At 38.1% G+C, this 24,285-nt stretch overlaps 1 protein-coding gene across 3 annotated transcripts; it reads left to right on the top strand.

The window, feature by feature from the left end:
• The first annotated feature begins 1,556 nt into the window (after nt 1–1,556).
• DENND6A (DENN domain containing 6A) lies at nt 1,557–23,778 on the top strand. Of its 3 annotated transcripts, XM_061362493.1 has the most exons (20): nt 1,559–1,796; nt 4,185–4,223; nt 4,317–4,359; nt 7,948–8,060; nt 9,021–9,101; nt 9,430–9,535; nt 10,642–10,721; nt 12,205–12,267; nt 12,922–12,977; nt 13,333–13,455; nt 13,623–13,718; nt 15,334–15,428; nt 16,178–16,243; nt 16,338–16,402; nt 17,002–17,091; nt 18,974–19,027; nt 19,116–19,225; nt 19,773–19,875; nt 21,344–21,418; nt 21,913–23,778. In XM_061362493.1, the coding sequence occupies exons 1-20, from the start codon at nt 1,614–1,616 to the stop codon at nt 22,042–22,044; spliced, it is 1,773 nt and encodes a 590-aa protein (XP_061218477.1). In that variant the 5' UTR covers nt 1,559–1,613; the 3' UTR covers nt 22,045–23,778. The 3 variants fall into 3 exon arrangements, 2 of the variants coding, with proteins under 2 accessions (XP_061218477.1, XP_061218478.1); XR_009726830.1 differs by lacking the exon at nt 21,913–23,778 and having other exon boundaries at nt 1,557–1,796; nt 19,116–19,194; nt 21,344–21,389; XM_061362494.1 differs by lacking the exon at nt 16,178–16,243.
• The last annotated feature ends 507 nt before the right edge of the window (nt 23,779–24,285 follow it).

Below are 24,285 nucleotides of genomic sequence, written 5' to 3'. Positions count from 1 at the left end.
GGGAAAGTATTATAATAATGGCTAAAATTTTGTTCTGCCCATAGTAGCAAGAAGGTAAACAAGGCAAAGTATAAAACTATAAGCAAGGGAAGGTGTGTACAAAGCCATGAGATGGCATCTTTTCTTAAACTCAGTGATAAAAGCTTTTGGCCAGGCCCAGTTTCAGCTCTTAAATGGAAACGGAAAATGAAACACCCCTGCAGAGTCATTGCTCTGGGTTAAACCTGAGGAAGCCAAATCTTAGCCCACTCTTACTCTGCATAGTAACTTGTTACAGAACTCTGGAGTTAACTGTTGGCAATGTTCATGGCTCTTCTGTGGCATCATGGTAGAACACCTGAAGTGAGTAGAGGCAGCAGGAGCCTCCTGGTTCAGCCGCTCCCACTGCACACTGCAGAGCTCTGCCCACATACATCTTGGTTTATATCTGAAATTCCTTTAGCCACTAATGGTTTATGATAACCAAAGGCTGCTGTACCTTAAACTATTACACTGATAATGTTGTGTTATAATTTCGTCTGAGCTGTATGTTTGTTCCTTTGTCTAAGAAATTACTGTCATGATCAAAGGGTTCTTTAATTTTGAGCGGTTTGGCTTTGATAAACAAATGTTGTTAATAGGTCTTAGTTCATCTAAGGAATTGTAAATGTTCTATTATGTATATACAGGGTACAAAACCAAGATACCACATCTTGGTTTGGGTATTTGCAACTTGTGTTGGCAAAAAAAAGGACACACAGTGATTCAGGCAGCCAGTCTGTCTGCACCTACTGCGGTTGCAGCAGTTCTCGTAGCAGTCAGCCAGAAGTCTAGTGTGAGTAACTGAATAATGGGAGTTACAGGTCGGGAGCTGTGGGGTATGGGTGTGATTTTTGTTTGTTTAATAAAGTAGCTATTTAGCTCTTCCAACTCCATAAATTGTTTCCTACTGAAATACAAGTGGGAGATGGACTGTGCTGAAAAAGTATTTGAAAGCTCTTTCATTATTCAGTAAGGAGCTCCACGCTTGGCAAAGGTGCCGAGATCGCTTTCAGAACATGCCATCAGTTTTGCTTTTATTACCCCGACTCCCCGCGCAGCATGCGGCTGTGCGTCCGTCAGCCTGCGGATGCTCCGACGTTGCCGAGGGCATGATGCACCGCGCCAGTTCATTAGCTAGTGACAGCCCCGTTCTCGTGCAGGCGCTGTTCACGAGCACGCCGGGCAGGGAAGGGCCAATTCTTGCCCGCGATCCGTTGCCCGCCGAGGCCCCTGCGCTGCCGGCCAGGCCCGGCGGCGGTGGGTGACGCTGTGCGGGGCGAGGCTGCTCCAGCGGCAGCGCGGGATGACGTCCCTCGCCAGCCGGTCCCGCACTTGTTTACGACTCAAAGAGCATTGCAGGCGCCAGCTGCTCCCTTGCGGGCCGCGGGGGGGCGCTCTGCGGCTGCCGCCACCACCCCCCTCCCGCAGAATGGTTCGAGCTTTGCGCGCACCCTCTCCCCCAGTGCCTGCGTGGACTTCTCCGCTGCTGGAGGCTCCGGTGCCCGGGGGAGCGCGGAGGGGGCGGTGCGCCGGGAGTCACGTGGCGGCCGCGGCGGGGCCGGGCCTGCAGCCGGCGCGGCGCCGGTAGCGCCATGTCGCTGCGGGAGCGCAGCCCGGGCCGTGCCGCCGGGGACGGGGAGGATGCGGCACAGGCGCTGGCAGAGCCCGACGGTTCGGACCGGTGCCTGTCGCTGCTGCCCTGGGACCGCTTCTCGGCCTGGCTGCACTGCGTGTGTGTGGTGGGCTTCGACCTGGAGCTGGGCCAGGCCGTGGAGGTACGTGAGGCGGCGGGACCCCGGCGGCATCGGGCGCTTCCTCTGGGCGGGTGTTGCCGAGCAGCTGGGGAAGCTCGGCGGTGTGCTGAGGGAAACGGGGTTGTGCAAAACCCCGAGCGGGGTCCGGCCCGGCGAGGAACCGGGGACGGCCGCACGAAGCCCCCGGCTGCGTGAGACACAGCTGGGGGCTGGAGGTGCCGGCTGGGGTGGTAGGGTGTCACCTCTTTGTGTACGGCTAGCAGTGATTTCCGTGGCATCTGGGTGTTAAAAGAGTTTAAGGTAGTGTAATAACATTGCGAACGCAAGTAGTCTTCATTAACAGTCTTCTCCGGATCGCTGAGGTCTTCAAATCGATTATTTAATGTTAAAAGCATTTTCCTTGCACCGTTAATGAACGTCAGACTGTGACACTGCACAGGCTGCAGGTGCTGAACTCCTGCTCTTTGCCATTTTGTGCAACAGGCAAACATCTGTGACATTGCTTACGGAAACACACTGGGGAACTGATTAGGCTGCAAAACAAACTGGAAAGGAGCATTTTCACTGGGACCAATTTCACATCCTGTTTCGCACTATTCCCTAAATGACTGTGCGGCGAACAATTGGTGGGCAGGGAAAAATGTCCTTTTCTTCTTTTCATTTTTGTTGTTGTTAAAGTGGTGTAGCATAACTGTATGGCAGACTGGCCTAAAATTCAGCCAAGCTAGCTATTGCAATATTTAAAATACATAATTAATGTGCATTGTTGGCTGCAAGAAATGCAAATAAAACCCAAGCCTACTGTACTAATTATTCATGTTATATTCACTTGATGCTGTAAGGTGGTGTTAGGAACACAGACAGACTTTTCTTTATAACCCGTGGCTTAAATGGGTTACAGGCTCTGTGGCACAGAGTAGCCTCTGTCCTGTCTGCAGATAACTCTTGTTAACAAGAGTTAAATGAATACACAAAATGAAACTTCAGATGACTGTATTATTAAGGGCTGATTTTTTTTCAGTTACATTGCTGCAGGAAGAGTGGCTTTTAGTTGCACTTTAAATTCTGTGAAGATCCACCAGCTAGTGAGGAAAAGGAGTATGAATTCAAGTCTGGCCTGTACTTGAGTCATCTGGCAAGGTGCAGGTCATCATTGTTCACCTTCTGGAAGAGTTACATTTGAGTGTACTGCTTGGTGTACGGTAGCATGGGAGTATGTTAAGAGATTAAAAAGGGTGATGATGGGTTTACTAAATGCAGTACACAGGTGTTCCACTTGTATGCCTTCTTTCAGCTTTAGTTATGATAATAGTATGTTGTATGGCTGGACATCACTGGATCAGAGAATATAAATGAATTGGAGACTTAATGGCCAGGGGACAGAAAGCCTGCTCAGTGAGGCCAGCCAGCGGAGGTATTTGTTGTTTTCTGTGGGGTAAGACAGCGTTATGTTATCAGAAGATACATGTGCGTATGTTTGTCAAACAAGATTAGTTAGGTAACAATGTTAGCAGTGTGGTAATATGAAGATTCTAGAGGGAATCAGTGTTCTTGCATTGAACTTCTGCTCTTTGAGAAGTTCCCATTTATGGAAGCACTAAAACCTTTTTTGAAATACAATATTTGAATTTATGTTGAATTTCCTTTGCTTACAGGTTAGCCACCCAGTTCAGTAGTTCTGGGGCATTTGGGGAAGAACTTTTAAGATGAAATTTAAGTATTTCAGGGTTGTCCTCTTTCCTGGATGTTCTTTTTTCACTCACTTGCATAATCACTGATTTTGTACATCCAGATTTTTTTTCAAATGACAGTACTTCCTTATCTTACACTGTGTTGCATGGGTTTTGATTTCTGTGTTGTAATAATGTGTTAAATAAGTTCACTTTTTTCTTTCTGTGAGTACAAAAGCTATGGCTTTTTGAGTGGGTATCTTCAGCTTTCAGAGTTTCCAGCTCTTACTTAGGGCATGTGTGCACCCTCCAAGAGTTAGTGTTAATATAGAGAGTGTTTAGTGATTGAATTTTGATTACTCCCAGCTAACTATCCATTGAAACAGATATCAGACAATAAATTGTTGTTGGGTTTCTGTGAAATGATCTGCTGCATTTTGTATATACAAGTTTAGTCTAAGGATGTCATCTTGCTCTCATTTGAGACCTGTTGCACCAAAAAACTCAGTACTCTGAGTTCTTTAATGTAACTGTATGGTCTCCAATTGGCATCCAAAGTACCTTGGAAAGATAGGTGATCAAGTTAGCTTGAGACAAGAACATAGTATTAACATCTTACCACTGAAAATAGCCTAGGGCTAGCCAGGTATTGGAGTATTGTATCGTAAAAATATTTAATAGAAGCTTAATGCTTGTACCCAGTTTATTTACAAATATAATACTACTTTTTTTCCTGTAGGTAATATATCCTCCACATTCAAAACTCACAGATAAAGAGGTAAGTCATGGTTCCTTATAAATATATATAATTTGTTTTTAGTTTAATGATTTCAGGAAATATAACAACTCTTTTCTTTTCCCCACCCTTTAGAAAACCAATATTTGCTATTTGTCTTTTCCAGATTCTAATTCAGGTAAGTGCTTCCTTCACTCTTTGGTCATCTGTTGTTGGACTAAGCTATGTTTAAAAAAGGTAGAATTTGACAGTATATACTCATGGTTTTAGATTAAATACTTATATGACTATCTTAATGCTACAAATACAGAAAAGTTGCAAATAAGCTTAGATATAAAACTCTACCTGTGTTGCAGCAAGGTCTGAGAATTCGTTTTTTCTTCTATGTAAGTGAAATATCAGGAATGTGAATGTGTAAGACCATCCAGATGACACACATGCAGACGTTTCAGAATGTTTTGGAAGTAAAGAATGACCACCTTGAATTTGTTTTAAACAAAGTAATGATATTGTCATTGGAGAGAGGCGTGTAGGCACAGAATTGGAAGGGTTTAATAAAGCAAATGGAAGGGATATGGACCCCCCTGCACATAAGAGAGTAATATGTTTTCTAAATTCCTAACACTGAAACTGACTTTTAAATTCAAAGACATTTAGAAAGAGCAGTTGGGAAGGGAGAACCTAGGCTGTATCTTTTCCGTTTTTCATGTTTCTGTTGCTGTGTGTGGTCCAGCTTGTTAAATTCTTCTTTAATCTGAACGACTACTGTTCTGCTGCCAAAGAGAAATTGGAGGCCCATGGCTGATGACTTGAACCACCTGCAAAAAGATATGGCAGAAGTACAGACACTTCCTTTTGCATTTACTTCTTTACAAAAGTCAAAACATGTAGTAACAGACTTGTCCCTATAGCTGCTCTTACGCTGTGCTTTGGGTTGTTCTGTAGCATAACTCTGATACGGGGTGATGTGTATGTGTGCTTTCAGTGTGCCTATGGGCACTTCCTTACAGAATATCTTGGCTACTTTTTTTCCTTTGTCTCAATGTCATTAGAATCAAGATATTTTCTCTGTTCTTTACATCTTGTATGCAAACAGAGGAAGAGCTTCTTTCTGTTACTGAAAGATGAGTTACCTGTGTCTTCTATTACTCTTGTTGTTAATGGTGTTAAATCTGTCCAGCCTTCTGAAGGTGTATTGAAGGTACAAAATAATGCATTAGGAACAAAGATTGATCTTCAAAATTTTTGGCAGGGTTGTTTGTGGTGTGGGATTTTTTTTGGTTTGTTGTTTGTTTTGGGGGTTTGTTTTGTTTGCTTTTTGGGTATTTCGGGGGTTTTGGTTTTGATTCAGTAAGAGTGGTAGTGAAGTTATTTTAGGCAGAATAGATGTACATAAAGAGTGTTCACTTTCAGCAGGGAAAAAAAATCCCACCTTTTGCTTTTTATAATGTACCTTCTAAGGACCTGCAGGTTCTTGATCACTCGTGGCAGGCTGAAGTTTGAAATGATGTAAAGGGATTGCCTCTGTGTTCTAGAAATCAGCTAGGAGTGTGTGCTCTTACAATTTATTTCTTCATTTTAGGCTGTAACGTTAAAAGGAAAGCTTTGTGTAACACAGCAGTGAAGGAAGTTACAGCTTGCAGCTAGGTTTGAGGTCCATCTCTCCTGGCTGTTCATGGCTCAAAAGATTAATTCAACCTTTTTAATGTTTTCTTTTACAACAACAAATCGGTATCATTCTGTCATTCTGGGATTTGCAGTGGCTGTGAATCTAGGGGGGAAATGGATTTAATCCATGGTGACACTAGGTTGTGACAGCTCTTGTGGTTTTTCAGCTAAGTTTTCTATTACGATTATCATTAAAATAATGATATTTGCCTTTTCTGTATGAAGAACAGACATTTACCAGTCTTCTCAGATTCTACATTCAGGAAGAGCTTGTTAAATAAGAAACCATCATGCGCTGAATGATACTTCAATATATTAATGATTAAGGGTAATTTACTTTCAGGTTTTTTTGTGTAAGGCTTTTTATCATGACTTTTTTTCTTTTTGCTTTGGATGGAGGGAATCAGCTATGAAAACTTGCAGCAAATATTCAGTGCTGTGTTACTGGCAAATGCTGTGTTTTTTCTTGTTACAGTTGGATCCATATTGATAAGCTCTTTCTTTAGTTCCCTGTTTGAATTGGATGGTTATCTCACCATACATGTTTTTCTACTTTCTGTTTTGGCTTGTTTCATTGTGGGTTTCCTCCTGCTGCACTTCAAGGGCTTCTAAGACTTAGATCGCAATGTGCTGAACATGCAAGTATTCGTGACACTGACAGCCAACGAATGTGACTGTGGGTTTGGGCTGTCTGTTGGTGCTGCAGCAGTATGTATGTAACTGAAAGAGGAGATGAAATTGAGCTTTGAAATCCGTAGAATACTACTTGGAGAATGGAGCTCTGCTTTACTGTTCAGTCAATTAGCACTGGCTGATGTAAGACACGACAGCTGTGAAGGATTGAGATGCTCAGTAGTGACTTCATTTTCTTCCTGAAGATCTTCAGAAATTATGTCCAAAAGCTGTAAGAGCAGAGTGCTAATGGAGCACTTAGATGCAGTATGGAGAAGGAAGTGTCCTTTGCCAGCTGGAAACTTGCTGCTGTAGTCAGTTTGCTTAACAGTAGCTGTAAATTTAATAATAGATTGGGTTTTATAGTCATGAGCATTTTCATTGTTAAAGTGAAGGTAGTCTGCTTGTCATACATTGGCAATGCTCGGGAGAGTGTCTTTGTTGATTGTGTTCTGTTAGTAACACTGCATTTCAAAGGGACTTTTTATTACAGGTTTGCTAGAATGAGTAATGTATCTGTGTGTTCTTCAGATTCTAGCAGTCCACCTTATCACTGTTCCCATGAACAGTACGTTCTGTGGAGTTTATATAGCTTCTACTTGAGCTAAAGTCTCTTTGAAGTTTCTTCTAGCAGCAAACAACATTTGTAATCGTGAGAGGGAGCAGCCATGAGAGTATGAGTGATACAAGTTCTGATACTGCAGGCCTCATATTCCACCTGGAGAAAATTTCTTTGATATCTGATACAAACTTAGCCCAAATTAATTTCAGACTGCAAATAGTCAATATACTTAGTTACATTTTTTCTTTTAGAAATTGAGTTTTATATAAATGAAGGAAAACTCCAGTCTTTTGGAGTATTACTGAGAAGCAGTACTCAGTTTCACTCAGTTCTCTGCAATTAAGTTTTGCAGCTTTCAAAAATAGTGAGTCTTACACCTGCACATCATAATCAGCATAATACACTCTTATGGTGTGACTGTATATGAACTGTTTGGTGTCAAAAAAAGGCTGAGTGCAGTCATTAAACAGAGAAATGACGTGATAAAGGTGATCAGGACTAAACAGGAAGATCAGTAAAATGTGTAGTAACAGGGCAGGGGATTGGAACTGGAAGAGCTTTAAAGTCCCTTCCAACCCAGTCTGTGATTCTGTGGCAGCCATTGGCAGAGGTGTTTAAGGACATGACAGTCATAAACTCACTGTGAGGCAGGCTGACTTTTTTTTCTTGTTGAAGACAGGATATTTATTGTTGCCGAAGATGCCAGATTGCTCACTTATAAGAATATAAACAGAGAAATGGTCACAGCAGTACACGATAAATGAACCAAAACTACTGTACCTCTTTGGCTGTATGCAAGTCCTGATGTTAAGGAAGGCTCAAACTCAGAATACTGTCTACTTCTTTATCTCTTCCCTCATGTAGGTTGTCTTGGGGACACACAGTTTTGTTTTAGGTTTCGACGGTCTCCTGGAAGGAAAGTCTCATTCTGCTGTTTTCTGGACCAGCTGGATAGAGATCTACCAGTTTACTTAAAGGTTGGATATAAGAAAAGAAGAAGCTAATTCCTTCTGGATAATGTTAATTCACACTTAAATTTAATGCTTGTAAAACAGAATCTCTGAACTCAATGTCCTGAAGGACAAAGCTCAGCAAATACTTTTTGTACCAGATCATTGTCATTACAATTAACTAACAATTAGTTAACTATTCTGTAATTTTAATTATTATGGGTTTTGGATTGCAAGGAATTAAGTTGAAGACCAGACCAATTTGGTTACTTACTAGAAACCTGAAATTGGAAGAGCTTTATAACTTCAGGAAGAAAAAGAAAAACCAGAAAGCCAAGGAAATTGAGTTGTTTTTCTCTTTTTCCACCCTTCAGTTTTTGAAGATGGAGCAGTTACTTAGAAGAGATAATGGCCTAAAAATTGTTCTTCTCATGTCCATATTTAAAGGAATATTAAGGCCTTTAACTATGCTAGTGGGAGTCTGATTCTGTTTGTGGCAAATATTTGAATTCCTCTTTGTAGGAAGGATGAAGCTGATGTTTTATATTTGAAATGTGAGAGTATTCTTCTTTAATATTGCAAGAGTCTTTATAAAAAACTGATACATTAAAAGACTAGTTTCTGCTTTTTCAAATCAGGGCTTTAAGGTTTTTAACTGCTAAAATCGCTTCAGTGCTGCTTTGCAAAATTATGACTTGATTTATTCCTTAGGAAATTATTTCTGCTTTTGCTTTCATGTTCTGTCAGGAGACTGTAGATACAAAAATAGTAAGGCCAGAAAGCTCAGCTGTTTGCACACGCTGGTGTTTTCTCTTTGAAGTACTTATTAAAAAAGTAATGCCAATAAACAGATTAATCTTTCTAGTTTATTGTATGTAACCAACTTTGGAGTTTGCAGGGAAATAAGCTTTTAAAAAGCATATAGAATGCTACATAACGAAGGACTGCATCAGGTTTTTGTATTGATTTTTTTCCCTTCTTTTGCAGAAAGATCCAGCTTATTACTATGGCTATGTATATTTCAGACAAGTTCGAGACAAATCATTAAAAAGAGGCTATTTCCAGAAGGTAATTTAAATTCTTTCAGGAAGTGTTAATTCAGAAATCAGTTATTTTTCAGTGACCTCAGAGGAGCAGGAAGAATATCTTGCTCTATTAACTAAATTCATTGTTGATTTATGGTTAATTGGCCTGATGTTATCTCAGGTATGCTACATTCCAGCTGCACTGTCAGAACAAAGTTTGTTTGTAGTTGCTTGTAGTCATGTGCGTGATGGGCTTGCATGTGTGAGAAGAATCACACTTGATGTTCTCTGAGGATAAGCAGTAGAACTGCACCAGAACTGAGTGGAAACTTAACTTAGAGTTATATTTATGTTTTGTTACTCTATTGCAGTCGCTGGTCCTGATCAGCAAGCTGCCTTACGTCCATCTCTTCCGCACCATGCTTAAGCAAATAGCTCCAGAGTATTTTGACAAAAGTGAAGCTTTCCTGGAAGCAGGTACTGGTACTATTGTGTTGTCCTGGAAGAGCTCTTAGAATATCACATACTTTCTTTGGAGACATAACAAACAACATTGTCATGTTCTAGTTTGTGCTTCTGTCTTCTTGCAGGGTAGAAGGTTGAAACTTCAGCAACCTGGCTTGGTTTCTAGATCATTGAACAGGGCTAATCTGATTTTGAATCCTCCATGGGAGAACTGAAGCTCCCCCCTAAAAAAATACCTAGAGTTTTGTGGTTTGTTTCAGGACCACTGCTCAGCGCAAGTAGCTGATGGCAGTCCTTAGTTTGCAGTCTTCAAAACTGAGTCCTTTTGGGCATTCTGACAGCCTTTAAGCAACTGTACAAATATCGTCTTGCATGGGGTTTTTTGGTAACAGTGCTGGTAAACAGGTTCCTCAGCCTTACTGTAGAACTTGAAGAGCCAGAGAGGGCGAGATGGCATCTTCTTTGCCTAGAAGTGTCTAGTCCTTGTAGTCCTTGTACTGTGTCTGCCCTACACAACATTCATGTCTTTGTGCTTTCACCAAGTAGCAGTTTGTGGAAACCTTTCTTGATGAAGGAATTGTATTTTTTTAATCACCTGTAGATAAACAGGGTTTCGGCATTGTGTTATGAACAAAACTGTGCAGAAACTACTAAAATTAGTAATGGTATTCATAATTATTTACAACAAAATGCTGAAAAACTTTCTAGCCAAGGTAGAAAGGCAGCTTTTTTCATTAACTACTTGCGTTTATGTTTTACACTGGCTAATGTATGTAAATATGTGTTTTCTTTTCCCAGTTTCTTAATATGTACTTTCATGATTTCTCATAAAACATTTCTTCAACTAATTGCGAGTCTAGTTGTTACAAAAAAATGGAAGACAAGAGGATACTCTTTTCTTGAAGTGAAAAACTTTATAATCCTAATTGAATAATACATTAAGAATATCAAAAAGGCTGTAAAACTTCTTTAGAGTTCAGAACTTACCAAGTGATATGCAGAAGTGTTGCGGGCTATCAGCACTAATTGAAGATTGCCGTGTGCACAGAGGTGACTACAGTACTATGAGTTATAGCATATGTAAGCTTGTTTTAAATTATACTTTATTTTCTTTCAAGTTTGTAGTGATGTTGATCGTTGGCCACCGCCAATTCCAGGGAAAATACTGCATTTGCCTGTTATGGGTATTATAATGAAGGTAAATACTCCTGCACTTATTTTTGTTCGAGGGTGTTTTCCCCGCCATTTACTGTGTAGTTACTCACTGTGTTCTGCCTTGTTTTCAGTGTCTCCTATTTGGGAATAGGAGTAGGTGTGTACTCAACTCAGAGGGAAGGTTTGGGAGATCTTGATTAGGTTTCTCAGTTGGGTGAAGGAGAGGAGGATCTTTTGTGGTGCATAAGTTAACATGTAATTTTTGTAGATATTAACAAGCAGTGCTTCAATACAGTTACTAATTGCAGTGTCTCTATTATCCTCTGGGGTTTCTAGGAGACTTCAATGCTAATCATATTTGCCAAATCAAACATTAAGTTACACTTCAAAATATCTAGAATTAAGTTCCAGTCAAACAAAGTAAATATATTGATGAAAATCGTTCTTGTTCCCAAATTTTGACAGAAAATTTTTTTCTTGGCCCTCACACCAGAAATTAATTTCTTGGTCTGTTGATAATTTTCAGTGAAAATAAAATACATCTGAAGAAAGCTGTTAAAGGTGTATCTAGCGCATGGGGAGGAGCTGTAGAGATTAAATGGTGTTTAGGAACTGGGCCTCTGGGAGCCATAGTATCTTTGTATGAAACACAGTTAAATGGATTTGATGGATCCAGAGGTTACAGTCAGAAGTACATTCTTACTTTCAAGTTTATGGCTAGATGCATGTACGTCACCAGGGAAAGGAAGGAGAAGTTTCTAAAGCTGTTCTGAAAGCACAGATTTAATAAAGCAGTGCTCTGGATGCTAGGTGATAATGGGAAATGTCAGATATGTCTTGTTAGGGTGTTGCCTGTATTTATCTCAGCCGTAATTTTTATCCACGAGAGTTGAAATTGTATTCCTAAGCTGATTAAAGCCATAATTACTGTCTTCAGTGATACTGCCCCTGGTTTTTCACAGTCGGGGCAGTCACTTCTAAATGAGTATAAGTTGCATCCATCTGTGCACACCAGTTTCCAGTGTGATTAAATTTGTAGCAATCTCAACTTCTAGATGGAGACTGTGAGGTCAGAAAAATGTATTTATGTTGTTCAGTCTGTTTGGATTCTGCCTTATACCCACCAGGATATCTGATTTTTGAGAGAGGAATTTTTCTAAAACTAATTCTGTAGCAACCTAAAACCCCACAACCTTATTTCAGATCATTCTCTCCAACATTTAAACATACTTTTATTGAAATTAGTTGTGACTAATGTTATCAAGTCTTTTTTTTAACTGAGGTACAGTTTTAATGTTACAATATTCAACTGACAATATAGTACTACAAAGTGTTGCATGTTGATTTCTGTAGTGATGATTTGAAGTCTTCAGCTATGTATTTACTATTATGTGGTTGTTCATATAGACAATTAGCCATTGTACTGTAGTATAGCCTCTTTAAATGTTACATTTTGTCTGTAAGTCAGCATTTTAAGTCTCTGTTGAATGTGATGCAAGGACAAAAAAAATCTTTTTCTTTCCTAGTTGCGAATACCAACATATCGTGACAAGCCTGGAACAACACCAATAGTACAGAATATGCACCAGGTAGAGATGAGATACTTGTATATAACGCCAAGACAGACCCCAATACCTGCCTTCATTCTTTTACTTTGAACTTGTTCATAAAAGGTTGATAGCAAATTCTCTTATACTTTGATAATAATGAAATCCACAGTCTTTGAAACTTTGAGTGGAGGAGTCTATGGATTCTTTGTAGAAAAGGAATTCTATCCCAGTTAGCCCAAGTTCTTTAGAAGAGGGACGTCCAGCTCCTGGAAGAGATAGTTGGCTGACAAAATTACTGAACTTGAACGTCCTTTTAATGGGTGAAACTATACTGATGAACTGGTTTGGGGGGGTTTTGAGGATGAAAATTGGATTAAAAATCTTTAGTTGTAGAAGGTGGATATAAAGCAAATCTCTTCTGTGCTTTCCTGTGCTGTGTGATTGTTGTTTAAAAAAGGTTCAGTATTTTCTGTCTTTTCTGGACTGGTAGTTGCATGCCCATGGATGGTGTGTGTGTTGGGGGTAATCTTTCTTCTAGCACACAAAAAGTTACTTGTGGAAATAACATGGTATATACTGCAGTAGTAAATAATTAGTACTAAATAATGTCTGTAAGCATTTAAGGGAAACTATTTCATTTAATACCTAGGAATTCTGATGACTAAAAAAAACAAGCATTGCGATGTCTTTTAGGCAGATGCTCAGATCTCCATGGCTTTACCAACTGTTCATGAAGTAGATCTTTTCAGGTAAGAGTTTGGACTGACTTATTTCCAGTTACGAATTCCCACAAGCCAAAAATGTATGATGGTTCCATAATGCGTATCTTGTAGCTTGTAAGCCAGCATCAGTATTGTTTAATATTCTTTCTCTGTAAAGCTGGCTAAAAACCAGCAGGCAATATGATTCTATTGAGCAATATGTGAGCTGAAACAGCAGTAAATATGCAAGTTCATTAAATGTTCCATTTTACAAGAGTATTTTTTGTATTTTTCAAATGAGTGTTAAATACTACTGCTAACTTCCTTTTTATCCAGCTCTCAATCAAATATATGTATCTTCTGGTTATGTTAAGTTTATTAAAATACCTCAATGTGTTTTTAGGTGTTTCTGTCCAGTGTTCTTTCACATCCAGATGCTTTGGGAACTAGTACTACTAGGAGAACCGCTTGTTGTGATGGCACCATCACCATCAGAGTCTTCAGAAACTGTGTTGGCACTTGTTAGGTAAATGTAGTGGAGCTTCCTATCTAATGACTGAGCCATTGTACATTGCAGCTGAGTGCAACAATTGATCTGAATGTAACAAAGCATTACAGATTTTAGATTTGCTTGTGTCTCCCACGAGATTTTGCACTATACACATAAAAGTTTATCGTCTTTCTACCTTGCAGTTGTATTTCACCATTGAAGTACTGCAGTGATTTCAGGCCGTATTTCACCATACATGACAGTGAATTCAAAGAGTATACAACTCGCACACAAGCCCCGTAAGTAAATCAAGCTGTGTTGTGAAGGTGTTGCTGAAAGCTACTCGTAACTTTGTTTTAAGATACTGCTTAACTGTTCTGAATTTCTGTCATTAGAGAATTACACTTATACTCCTTATAAATAAGATTTATCTTCATATAGTGTAATAAATAGCTGGTTCTAGTTTTTCACTCCAGTTAGATAGCATAAAGAAGTTCTGTAGCAATGCCAAACATTTGAGTTTCATAGGATATTTGTGTACAGAGTAAGTTTTGCCTTTCCATAAAGGGTTCGTCTATGCTATGCCAGGTCCTTTGTAGCTCCCTGGGAAATGGTTCCATAATTATTTTTAGTTTTAAGCAATTACTAAACAAAGTGACTTCTACAATTCAACATCCGTACAGGTGTTCTGTAAAGTTAATCCAGTCAGTGTCATAGTTTTGACTGTAATTGGAAAAGCAAATATCCCTTCACTAAATTTATTAGGAAAATGTTGTAAATAATTCAGAAATTCAGCTTCCTTTTTAAGAGCATACATCTCCAAAAACATTTCTGTTGAAACTGCTTTAAGGGCATGCTTCCCTCCCACACCGCCCCCTCCTTGTGTTTTTTATTGTAACCTTTATTTTGAGACCGCAAACCTCTAATGTTTCTTATTCTGTGTTATTTAAATGCAACTTGAGTTGGGAACAGAGTGCATGTGTTAGATTCACTGATCGCTTTATACGTTTTTTCTAATGTCTGAACAGGCAGTGGTGGTGGTTGTGGTTTTTGTTTCATGGTTTGGGGTGGTTTTTGTGCTTTTCTTCTCAACAAAAATATTACCAGAGATACAGCAGTGGAAAAAACATACAAACACAGGCACTATGTTTCTGATTGTATTCCATGGGAATGGTTATGCAGTATGTAATTTAGTTTCTAAAAATAATTGCAGAAAGAATTTGGTTAAACTTTAGTAACCCATGTTTAAAAATTGCATCTGTTTCTCTAGCAAAATAGCAAGGTTGGTCAGTATGTACATTAGGATTTGAAACAAAGCTGGAATTGCTCTGGCTTTCTTACAGAAAACAACCAAAAAATGGATAGATTGCAAATAGGCTTCTGAAGCAGCGGCTCTGAGAAGGGGAGAATCCAAATGATGCAGAATCTGTCTTTTATTACCTTTAGTGAGAGGCGAGCAATTTCGGGGAGCTCTACTGAGAAGTCTCATCTACGCAGCAGTCATATTGACGTGCACATTAAAGTACTGAGCGTTTGTGGTAATCTAACCTTCAAAAGTAGCAATTTGTCTTTCAAGTACGGGTCAGATTCCTGCTTGTTTAAAAAAGAAGTCAGACAATAAATCAGATAATACCTTGTTGTCATCTTTGCAAAGGGGCAGCATTTAGCCAAGAGTCTAAGCAGATGTCATCACTTTCATTCTCCAGTACTGTTTGGGCTTCATGATACATCGATCTTGCTATTTTCTTGAAGTCAAAAACTGACAAACGTACTATGCTTTTACATGCAACTTAAAATGTAATTCCCATACAAAAGGAAAATAATTCCAAGTTAAGAATGAAAGTTGACCTTTTGTTACTCATTAAGACAGAAGCTCCTGCTGTCGTATTTTAAATATTGTCATTATTTTTCTAGACCATCTGTCATTCTAGGGGTGACAAATCCGTTTTTTGCTAAAACACTTCAGCACTGGCCTCACATTATCCGAATTGGAGATCTTAAACTTCCAGGTACAGTATCTTCTACAATTCTGTGTGACAAGATATAACTCTGTGCTTTTTTTATTTACAAACATATGTAGTTCAATTAATTTAGTTAAATACTAATGGAATCCTTATGGATGTAAATCTGTCAAGTGAAATTAGGCTCTTCGGTACTGTATGTCTTGTATTGCCAAATCTAGTATATTAAATGCAAAAGGTGATAATACTCATTAGTAATAATGTTTTACTTTTCACACAATCCTGGTTTTGGATTTCTACCAATAAGGTATTAAAATGAGAAATACAATTTATTACTGACTCTGGTTAATTTCAGGGTGAATAGAATGTAATCAGTCAGTCACAGAAAGTGCACAGAAAGACCCATGTGAACGCTAAGTTTGAATGCTACTATAAGATAAGAGGTTTTTTGTTGACAGAATTTTGATGATATAATTCTCATCTGGCAGTATCCCATTACTAAATTGTTCAAGCTGGATGATTTCTTTACATGATTGAGTAGAATTTTAATGTGATCTTTGGATAGCATGTCAATTGCTTGCCTGTAATAACATACTGCAGTACTCTTAATTGCTGTATGAAATTGCTAAATGTAGCTGTTTGTTCTGATGGTGGGAATGCATAAATAACCAGTTAGGATAATACACCATCAAATTATTTTTTCTAGAAGAAGTTACATTCTATTTCTGAATACACTAGGAATATTCTAGAAATAGAGGTGGAGGTTTCCAGTAATGTGGCTTTAAATGTTTTGGCAGGTGAAGTTCCAAAGCAGGTGAAAGTGAAAAAACTGAAGAACCTAAAAACTTTGGACTCCAAACCTGGTAACAAGCTGCTGCAGAGTTAAACTAGCAATGTTTAAGCTGTAAAAAGCATACCTAATTTTTCCTTTGGCTGTGTGTCTCTTTTTTTCTTTAGGTGTTTATACCTCTTACAAGCCATACTTGAACAAAGATGAAGAAATAGTTAAGCAGCTACAAAAGGTAATACTGCAAGTCTCTTCTGAATGGAAACTGTTCTGTGTACTCTCATACGGTGTCTTCATTTAAAGCTGAGCTCTGTGTAAGTGAAATGAAACTGGGTTCTGATTCCTTTGCCCTAATTCATAACTGGATAGATGCGCAACCTTGTTGTATAAAGCAGGGCTGCTGCCTCGTTAGCAGTGTCGATAATGACATGAACAGTAGAGCTCAAGAAGTTAGCTTAATAATTTGGAGAGTTAAAGTGAGTGATCAGTTCATCTCTTGTGGGTTTTCCACCTTCTGCCATCTCCCTCCAGTCTCTTTGGTCTAGAAATCTCACACAAGAGGTGTGTGGGAACCAGAGCTTCCAAGTTTTATTTGTAGAAATACTAATTTCCTTGAATTTCATTACATGAAAGTAAAAAAATGAGCAATTGAAGGGATGAATATCCACGTGAAAAGACTTGTTGCATTGTTTTTCCTGGCTCAGGGAACAGGGTGCTCATGACAAATGAATACAGAAACACTGAAATAAATATTCTTTAAAAAAAACCCCACAACTACTTCCATATTTTGGGGTAACAGACTTATTGTAATACTCGTTTCCCTTTTTTTTTAAGGGAGTACAACAGAAGCGTCCTACAGAAGCACAGAGTGTGATTCTTCGGCGCTATTTTTTGGAATTGACGGAAAGTTTCATTATTCCATTAGTGAGTTCTTAAGCTAACGGGTTTATTACAAATGTAATACAGAGTTTTGGCATTACCCTGACTGAGTAAGTCCAGGAACTGTGCAGTAACCAGCAGTGTACCCCTGGGGTCTCTTAGCTTTTCTAAAATACTACAGACTTACAATTCTTTAATTACCATACGTAGGATAAAAATTATTGAGGCCAGATCTTAATGTCAAAAATGAAACAAATGAAACATTTATATACCTAGACAAGAGGTTCAGATCGCAAAAAGGAATGCTTGTTTATGTTGCTAGACAGCATTTTCAGATGTTTGCTTGTGATGCATTGTGTAGCATTTATGCAAAGCAAAACTCTGTGTGTGTATTTTAACACAGAGCAAGAGGGAAATTTCTTTAATCCTCCCTCAACACTCGGAACCTCTGTCTACTCTTGAATTTTATATTTTATTTTTCTAAGTGGAAGAGTGTTGTCCTTGACCTTGAGAAATGTCAGTAGTGGAAAGGTAGAATTGGAAAGTACTTTGTAATGAGAAGAGCTCTGTAAGCATATACTCCTGCAGCACATTACTATTTGCTGTGGTAGCTGAGGGGATACTAGAAGGTAATCTTTCTATTAATAAAGTGAAAGATCAACCAATTCAACTGGTAAATTAGACTGGCTTATTTTTTTTCCTTTAAATATTTATTCTGTCTTCTACTGGGGGTGCTTTTCCGCACAATCATTAAACTTTAGTGAATTTTTCCCTTTTCTAGGTATATTTGTGCATTCACTGATTTATGCCTGAAACTGTCTAGCACATCTCAGTTCCTTTCATCTGCTTGTCCAGACGGAGCACTTCATTACTTGTCCTCTAGGCAATCAGTTTACTTCTCTTACTTCTTCACAGACTTATCTTTGCAACTCCATTTTTGTCTGTGTTCTATCTGACTTTCAAAGAAAAATGTCTGTCTCTAAAAGTAAACAATTTGGGTTTTGTTTTGTTTTTCTTACTTTCTTTGTTGATTTTGGAGGGTTTTTGCCTTTGGATTACCTGCAGTAGACAAATCTGAGCAGTCAGACCTCCTTGGGCAGTTGTTTGATGGCTACAAGGCAACTGTTTCTTCAGATTACTGCAGTATTCACAGGATTAGAAATGTAAAAAAAAGATTATTGTGAAACTCAGCTTTATCTTTGTCTCATTTCCTGTCCAGAAATGTTAATGGCAAACATGATGTAGCAGGGGCTACAGAATTTGCTTTCTCTTACCTCTTCTGAGTTTTCCTCATTATTACTGCTGTTTCAGAAAAAAATGGGCAAATTAAATTTAGCATGGATGGCTCTTTCGAACACTTCAGTACCTTTGGGGAAAACCAGCATGTACAGAACTTTTCACTAGATCATAAAACCGGAGATTAATGTAGGTTAACCAGGGCATCTGATCCAAACCCACTGATCAGAACAAGGTCAATTTGCATATATAGCTAAATATCAAACCTTGCCTTACAAGTGTAGGCATAAACTTTCCTATGAAGGACTTGGAAAAACACTTCCAGACCCTCGATATAAAGTGGGATTGCTGTTTGGAATAACCCATGATACGAGGGTAGCTGTCAGCAAAAGAGATGTTTTGCAGGTGGCTGGAGTTCAGGATATATATATTCCATGTACACATTTGCTTCCTGTCCTTTCCCTCATGTCCTCCTTGAGTCTTGCCGACATAATGCTCTGTAGTTGGGAAATACAAATGGTATTAGATAAGCTCCTTCTTATGCTCTTATGCGGTAAATGTGCATGGCCCCACCCGGTACCGGTGCTTAGAAGAGAAAATAGCGTGGTCACAAGTGATAAGTAAACATACACGTGGATTGTGTATCTTTAGTGCTGGTTATGCAAACAGCCTTTCTTTTTCCTTTCCCTAGGAACGGTATGTGGCAAGTCTAATGCCTTTGCAGAAATGCATATCACCATGGAAGGTAAGGAAGTACAATTCAGAGGAGCTGGAAATTGGAGATTAGAGAAAACAGTTATGCCTGCTAATGATTATTTTTTTGCCTTCCACAGAGTCCACCACAGCTGAGGCAGTTTAGCCAAGATGACTTCATGAAGACACTGGAAAAAGCAGGACCACAGCTCACATCAGGTTTAAAAGGGGACTGGATAGGACTTTACAGGTCATTTCTTTCATCAGCATAAAAATTAAATTATATAAATGAAGACAAATCAGTAACATGAATACTCTTTTCCTGAACAAACTTCTGTTATCAGTATTGATTTGAATAAGACTTACTTCTACAATATATGCTTTAATGGGAATTGGTAGTGCTTAGTATACTTTACTGCTTTAAATTTCTCTGTAACCTGTTAATAGTTTTCATAAGGTGCTGCTGACACTGCAGGTCTCTGTACACCAGTATTATTTGTGGTTTTATTTCTGGTTCTAGCTTGATTCATCCTTCCAGTCAAACAAAAAGAGAAAAGTGAGGATATTTCAAACTGAGCCTTGCTTTTCTCCTGAAAAGGTTCCTCATCTTTATTGTCTTGATTAAAAGAAGCACCTGCTGTACTCCAGATTATGTTTTTCTGAAAGAAAACAAAGAGAGGGTCCTAATATCTTCTTCAACCTCAAACATAATTCCTTTACATTTGATGGCATAGAAAACAGTATTACCAAAATTGTAATTAAAATATAAAATGTATTTTGATTCTGTGTTTTACCAGGCATTTTTTGAAATCGCCAAACTTCGACGGTTGGTTTAGGAGCCGGCAGAAAGAAATGACTCAGAAGTTGGAGGCCCTTCATTTAGAAGCCCTCTGTAATGAGGTTAGAAAAATGTGGGCTTGTATTTATCGTATTATAATAAAAACATATTCTCCTTCAGGTCAGTTTTACTCCTGCTGTTTTTATTGGTTGAATCTAATATCAGTTTTGAGTATGAGCTAGCAAAACATGATTTTGTTAACCAATTACAATCTGGAACGATAGCAAAAGAGAACGATATGAAATACTGTTCATTTTTTATAGCTGTTGTTTGTAAAATGTATCTTCAATTATTTTCTGTTGTGTATTTTAAATATGAATACACACAAAAAGGTTTTTCCTCAGATCTAATACTGTTATTTCATTCAGCTTCCTTCCTTGGCATTTCATTTGACAACACATTTTCAGTTGTGATATGTTTTGTAGCTTTGAAGGTGGGCACCATAGGAAACTGACAACTAATTAGATAGGGATAGTAAATAAGCCTACAACTGATCCATAGTAGTTGGAAGCTGAGAAGTGAAATCTGTTTATTGACATAAAACAAAATACTACATAAATGATCTTATGTTGTAAGATCCGTTCTTTAAGAAGCTGAAGTGTAATACATAATACAGTGTAATACATTATGTATAATTTAAGTTGAAACAACTATTAAAGGAAGGTGCTGTGAGAGGAGGAGAGATTGTGCAGCTAAAGAGAAGGGAAGAACAAAAAGAAGTCAACAGCACAGCTTTAAAACAAACAAAAATTGTGCTGGTTGTTTTCAAAAAACTATTTATTTTTATCCCTTGGTTGTGAATTCCCAAACATTACGTTGTAGCAACTGAAATAGATTATTTGGGCTGCTCTGTTTGAACAGTTTGCATGGCAATAGCTAGGTCAATTATATCACATAGAAGCTATCTGATCCTATGTGATGTAAACCTATTGCAAAGAAAAGGAAATGCCACAAACTTACTACTGATTCTGCTCCATATTAGTCTTTTATTTAGATCCAAGTGTTCACATCTTTTTGTACACGAGCAGATGTCTTTAATAGGTAACTAGTAAAGGGGTGGGGGAACAGAATTGCCAGAATAAAATTCACTTAATGGGTATATTTTACTAGTTATCAACAATGTGTTCTCCTTTAATACCCTAGAAACAAGAAGTGCTGTCTGGCAGCTTTTTAATAATTGATGATGCTGGCAGGTCTGATTTGGTAACTTTCACTCCACTTTGCATTGTAGGTGCTAGTTTTGAAACTAAGCCTGTTTAGCATGGGAGTTTTTTATTTGTATTTGTTTCTTTGATTTGTGATTGTGTGCTGGTTCCTGTTATGCTGAGCCCTGGGCAAACATGCAAATAAAGCAGATACCATAGCTCTCGGTAGAGGCAGTATGTGAGTAAAATGAGTTTAGTAAATGGCATGAGAGTAAGGAAAAAGAGAAGACAGACCCATTCTGAACAGTAGGTGTAAATTAATATGGCTTTTGAAAATGTTATATGTTGCCATAAATATTACAGTGCTTAATTTTTATTCTTTTAGAACTTGGTTTTCTGGAGTCAGAAACATACTGAAGTAGAAACGGTGGATCTTGTCTTAAAGTTAAAGAATAAACTGGTAAGTAACTGAATTAAACATGGGCTCAAATTTGCATGATTTAACTAGATAAAAGTATAATAGTGTTTATAGGTACTTAAAGGAAAATATTTTAAGATACAGGTATTTTAAAGAATCAATTATTCAGGCTTTTAAAACAAGAACAGTTCATTCCAGCCATGCCTGAAAAGTTAGCTGGCCTCCCAATAGTGTTCAGCTGTGTTAGAAGCATCGCACTGATCTCATTGTTTTAAAACTAGTTGGACCTTTGTGATTGATCTGAGTGGGAGCAAGACTGAATCCTCAGGAAAGAAGACCAAATTGTCTTGTGATTCCTGAAAGTCCAAATCATTGTTAGCTCATGCTGCTGTGTGGTAGTTGAGGAAACCTGCTGTTGTCCAAATTCCCTCTTGGTCTGAAAGGAATTAATTTTGCAGGTCTGTTAATATGTTGCTTTGGTGTCTTAAGGTAAAATTGCATTTTTAGTAGAGATCATGTTTTATGTACTTTTGCAGTTGCAGGCTGACAGAGAACATCTTCCTGTGAAAACTGACACACTGAAAAAGCTGCAGACACACATCAATGACATTATACTAGCACTTCCAGATGACTTACAGGACATCTTGCTCAAAACTGGCACAACATGATTTCTACTGGACTTTTTTTGTGCAGAAAAGAGAAGGCAAATGTAGTTTCACAGAACACAGTGGCTTATCAAGTTGGGAACACAGCTCTAAATAGTATATTAACACTACAAGTGGACTGTACTAATCATATAGCCCACTATACTATTTTCACTGTTTTTTCCACTTAACTACCAATGCAACAAAAAAAAAATCCTGTGTCTAATAATGTCTGAAATAAGTGCTCTTAAAGCAAAATCTGTGGGCATAATGAAACTATACCACAGTCTAGGACCACAGTGCAGTGCTGGCATTGCAGAATGTTTTCCAATTGGTGCTGCTATACCCAATCCTGTTAACTCAGGGGTAAGCAATATTGATCCTGTACTGTCCTGTTGATGTAGTATCTGATTACTTTTTTTCTTCCTTTTGTCTTTCAGTTTTCATGTAGTGATAAGTCCAACTGACATATTTTGTGTCTTGGTCAAAATACATTATAATTGAGGTATTTTACTGGTAAATCATGGCTCTCCAAACTGTTTCAGGGACAGCTGAAATAATCACATCCATTCTTAACTTTCTTCCTTCCTCCTTCTTAACTGTCTTTCCAAAGACATATTAATTTAGCATCTTTCAAGAAGTGAAGGCAGCTGACGTTTCCTGAAGAGAATTCTCTTCCATTCACAGTCACAGAGTGCTCTTACTCACATGCCTTAAATATAAAGTAATCGTATACTAATTGGTGGTTTTAAACTGCTGACATCCAGGATTTAAAGTGGATCACTAGCGTAAATGTAAGCATGCAGTATTCATCACAGGAAATAAACACAGTGGTGTTCTAGTATGGATTTTAAAATCAGTGATTTCAATAGAGTTAGCTGATACAAAATGTGTTTCAGTTGGAGATGATAGCTGTCAGCTCCAGTTATTTCTTTATTTTTTTTCTTTACATAAGGCATTTGAAGAGGTAATGGGGCTAGAGGGAGGAGATGATGGCTTCAGCTGAAAAAAAGCCTATGGAAAGGTCAGATTGTGGCATGAAAAGTTCATAGCATGGAATTGTCAGTGTATGCATATAGCAGACGTGCATAAAGAGTAATTTTCTCTTGAGTATTAAGCAACAAGAATGTGATGTTCATCTTCTTGAAAAGTTTCATTAGTACATGAAAACTCAGCTGCTTCACGTGCAGTGTTGTACTTTGACCAGTTTCAAGACGAATAAAGTTAATGCTATGGTGTACCCATAGCATATGCTTTATATGGCAAGTGGATCACAGTTATACAAAAACCAAACAACTTGGCTTTTAAGTGCTTGGATAGAATTTTTACAAACTTGTGACATAATCCTGCTATAAGAATATGCTTTTGTATGATAAATATTTCATATCATCTTTCTAAAAATATCTTACTTAGATATAAATTGTCACAGCGATATTTTTATGAAAATGATGTATTTTAATACTGTTATGGTTTGTATACCGTTACTCATGACCAAAAGTTTAATGTTTTTACTATTTTACTTAAACTACACCACTTCAGCATTAATTTCTAATTGCAGATTTTATTTTGCACACCCTGATAAATAGCTTTTCTAATCCATAAATCAGTTAAATGGCCATTCTTATACTAAATTATGTTAAATATTTAGCCTGGAACACTGTGTAGTTTCTTGGAACCATGTAAACTGGTAACTCTGATAACCATCCCGTGACTGCAAATATGTATTTTTGTAAAAGAAAATAAAGGGTTTGATTTTTATTTTTTTTTTCCTTTGGAAGTTACATGACTTGGATGATGGGTTTGGTTGGTTGATTTTCTCCTCTTCTGGGTAAGCAAAGCTGTTCAGCACCTTGTAAGAGGCTGCTGTTTTGCTTAACTTGAAGAAGGTTTACCCCTTTGTTGACCAGAAATACCTGTTGTGATGGGGTAGTTTTGAAGTTTGATCATGCATCATGGTTGTATGATAGAGCTGCAGGATCCTCAAGAAAGCAAATGGCAGGGACTGGTTTCCAAGCAGAATTAGCTTCTCTTCAGTCTATTTCCTGTACACATCTGAGAGGCTCTTGAGAAACATTGTAGTGGGAAGTATACTGCAAGCAAAACCTAATTCAGGTTTCTTTTAATGGAGTTGTTATTCATTTAAATCCCTGAAGAACTTGATGCTTAGACAGCAGTAGAATCTATATGTATGTACACGTACATGTTGTTTAGACCAAGACAGGATAAAGGCCCTAAGTGAGAGAGAATACCTAGATGATACTAGGG

This window comes from Neopsephotus bourkii, unplaced genomic scaffold (assembly GCF_033783945.1).
Source record: "Neopsephotus bourkii isolate Nb327-2 ecotype Australia unplaced genomic scaffold, CSIRO-AGI_Nbou_v1 NB_1120, whole genome shotgun sequence".
Taxonomy (NCBI): domain Eukaryota; kingdom Metazoa; phylum Chordata; class Aves; order Psittaciformes; family Psittacidae; genus Neopsephotus; species Neopsephotus bourkii.
This window is presented reverse-complemented; position numbering and strand designations above follow the sequence as displayed.

Coding starts and splice junctions, on each gene's coding strand:
- DENND6A (XM_061362493.1), top strand. CDS start 1,614: ATGTCGCTGCGGGAGCGCAGCCCGGGCCGTGCCGCCGGGGACGGGGAG. Junction 8,061..9,020: donor ATCTACCAGTTTACTTAAAG/GTTGGATATAAG, acceptor CTTCTTTTGCAG/AAAGATCCAGCTTATTACTA. Junction 15,429..16,177: donor TGGAGATCTTAAACTTCCAG/GTACAGTATCTT, acceptor ATGTTTTGGCAG/GTGAAGTTCCAAAGCAGGTG.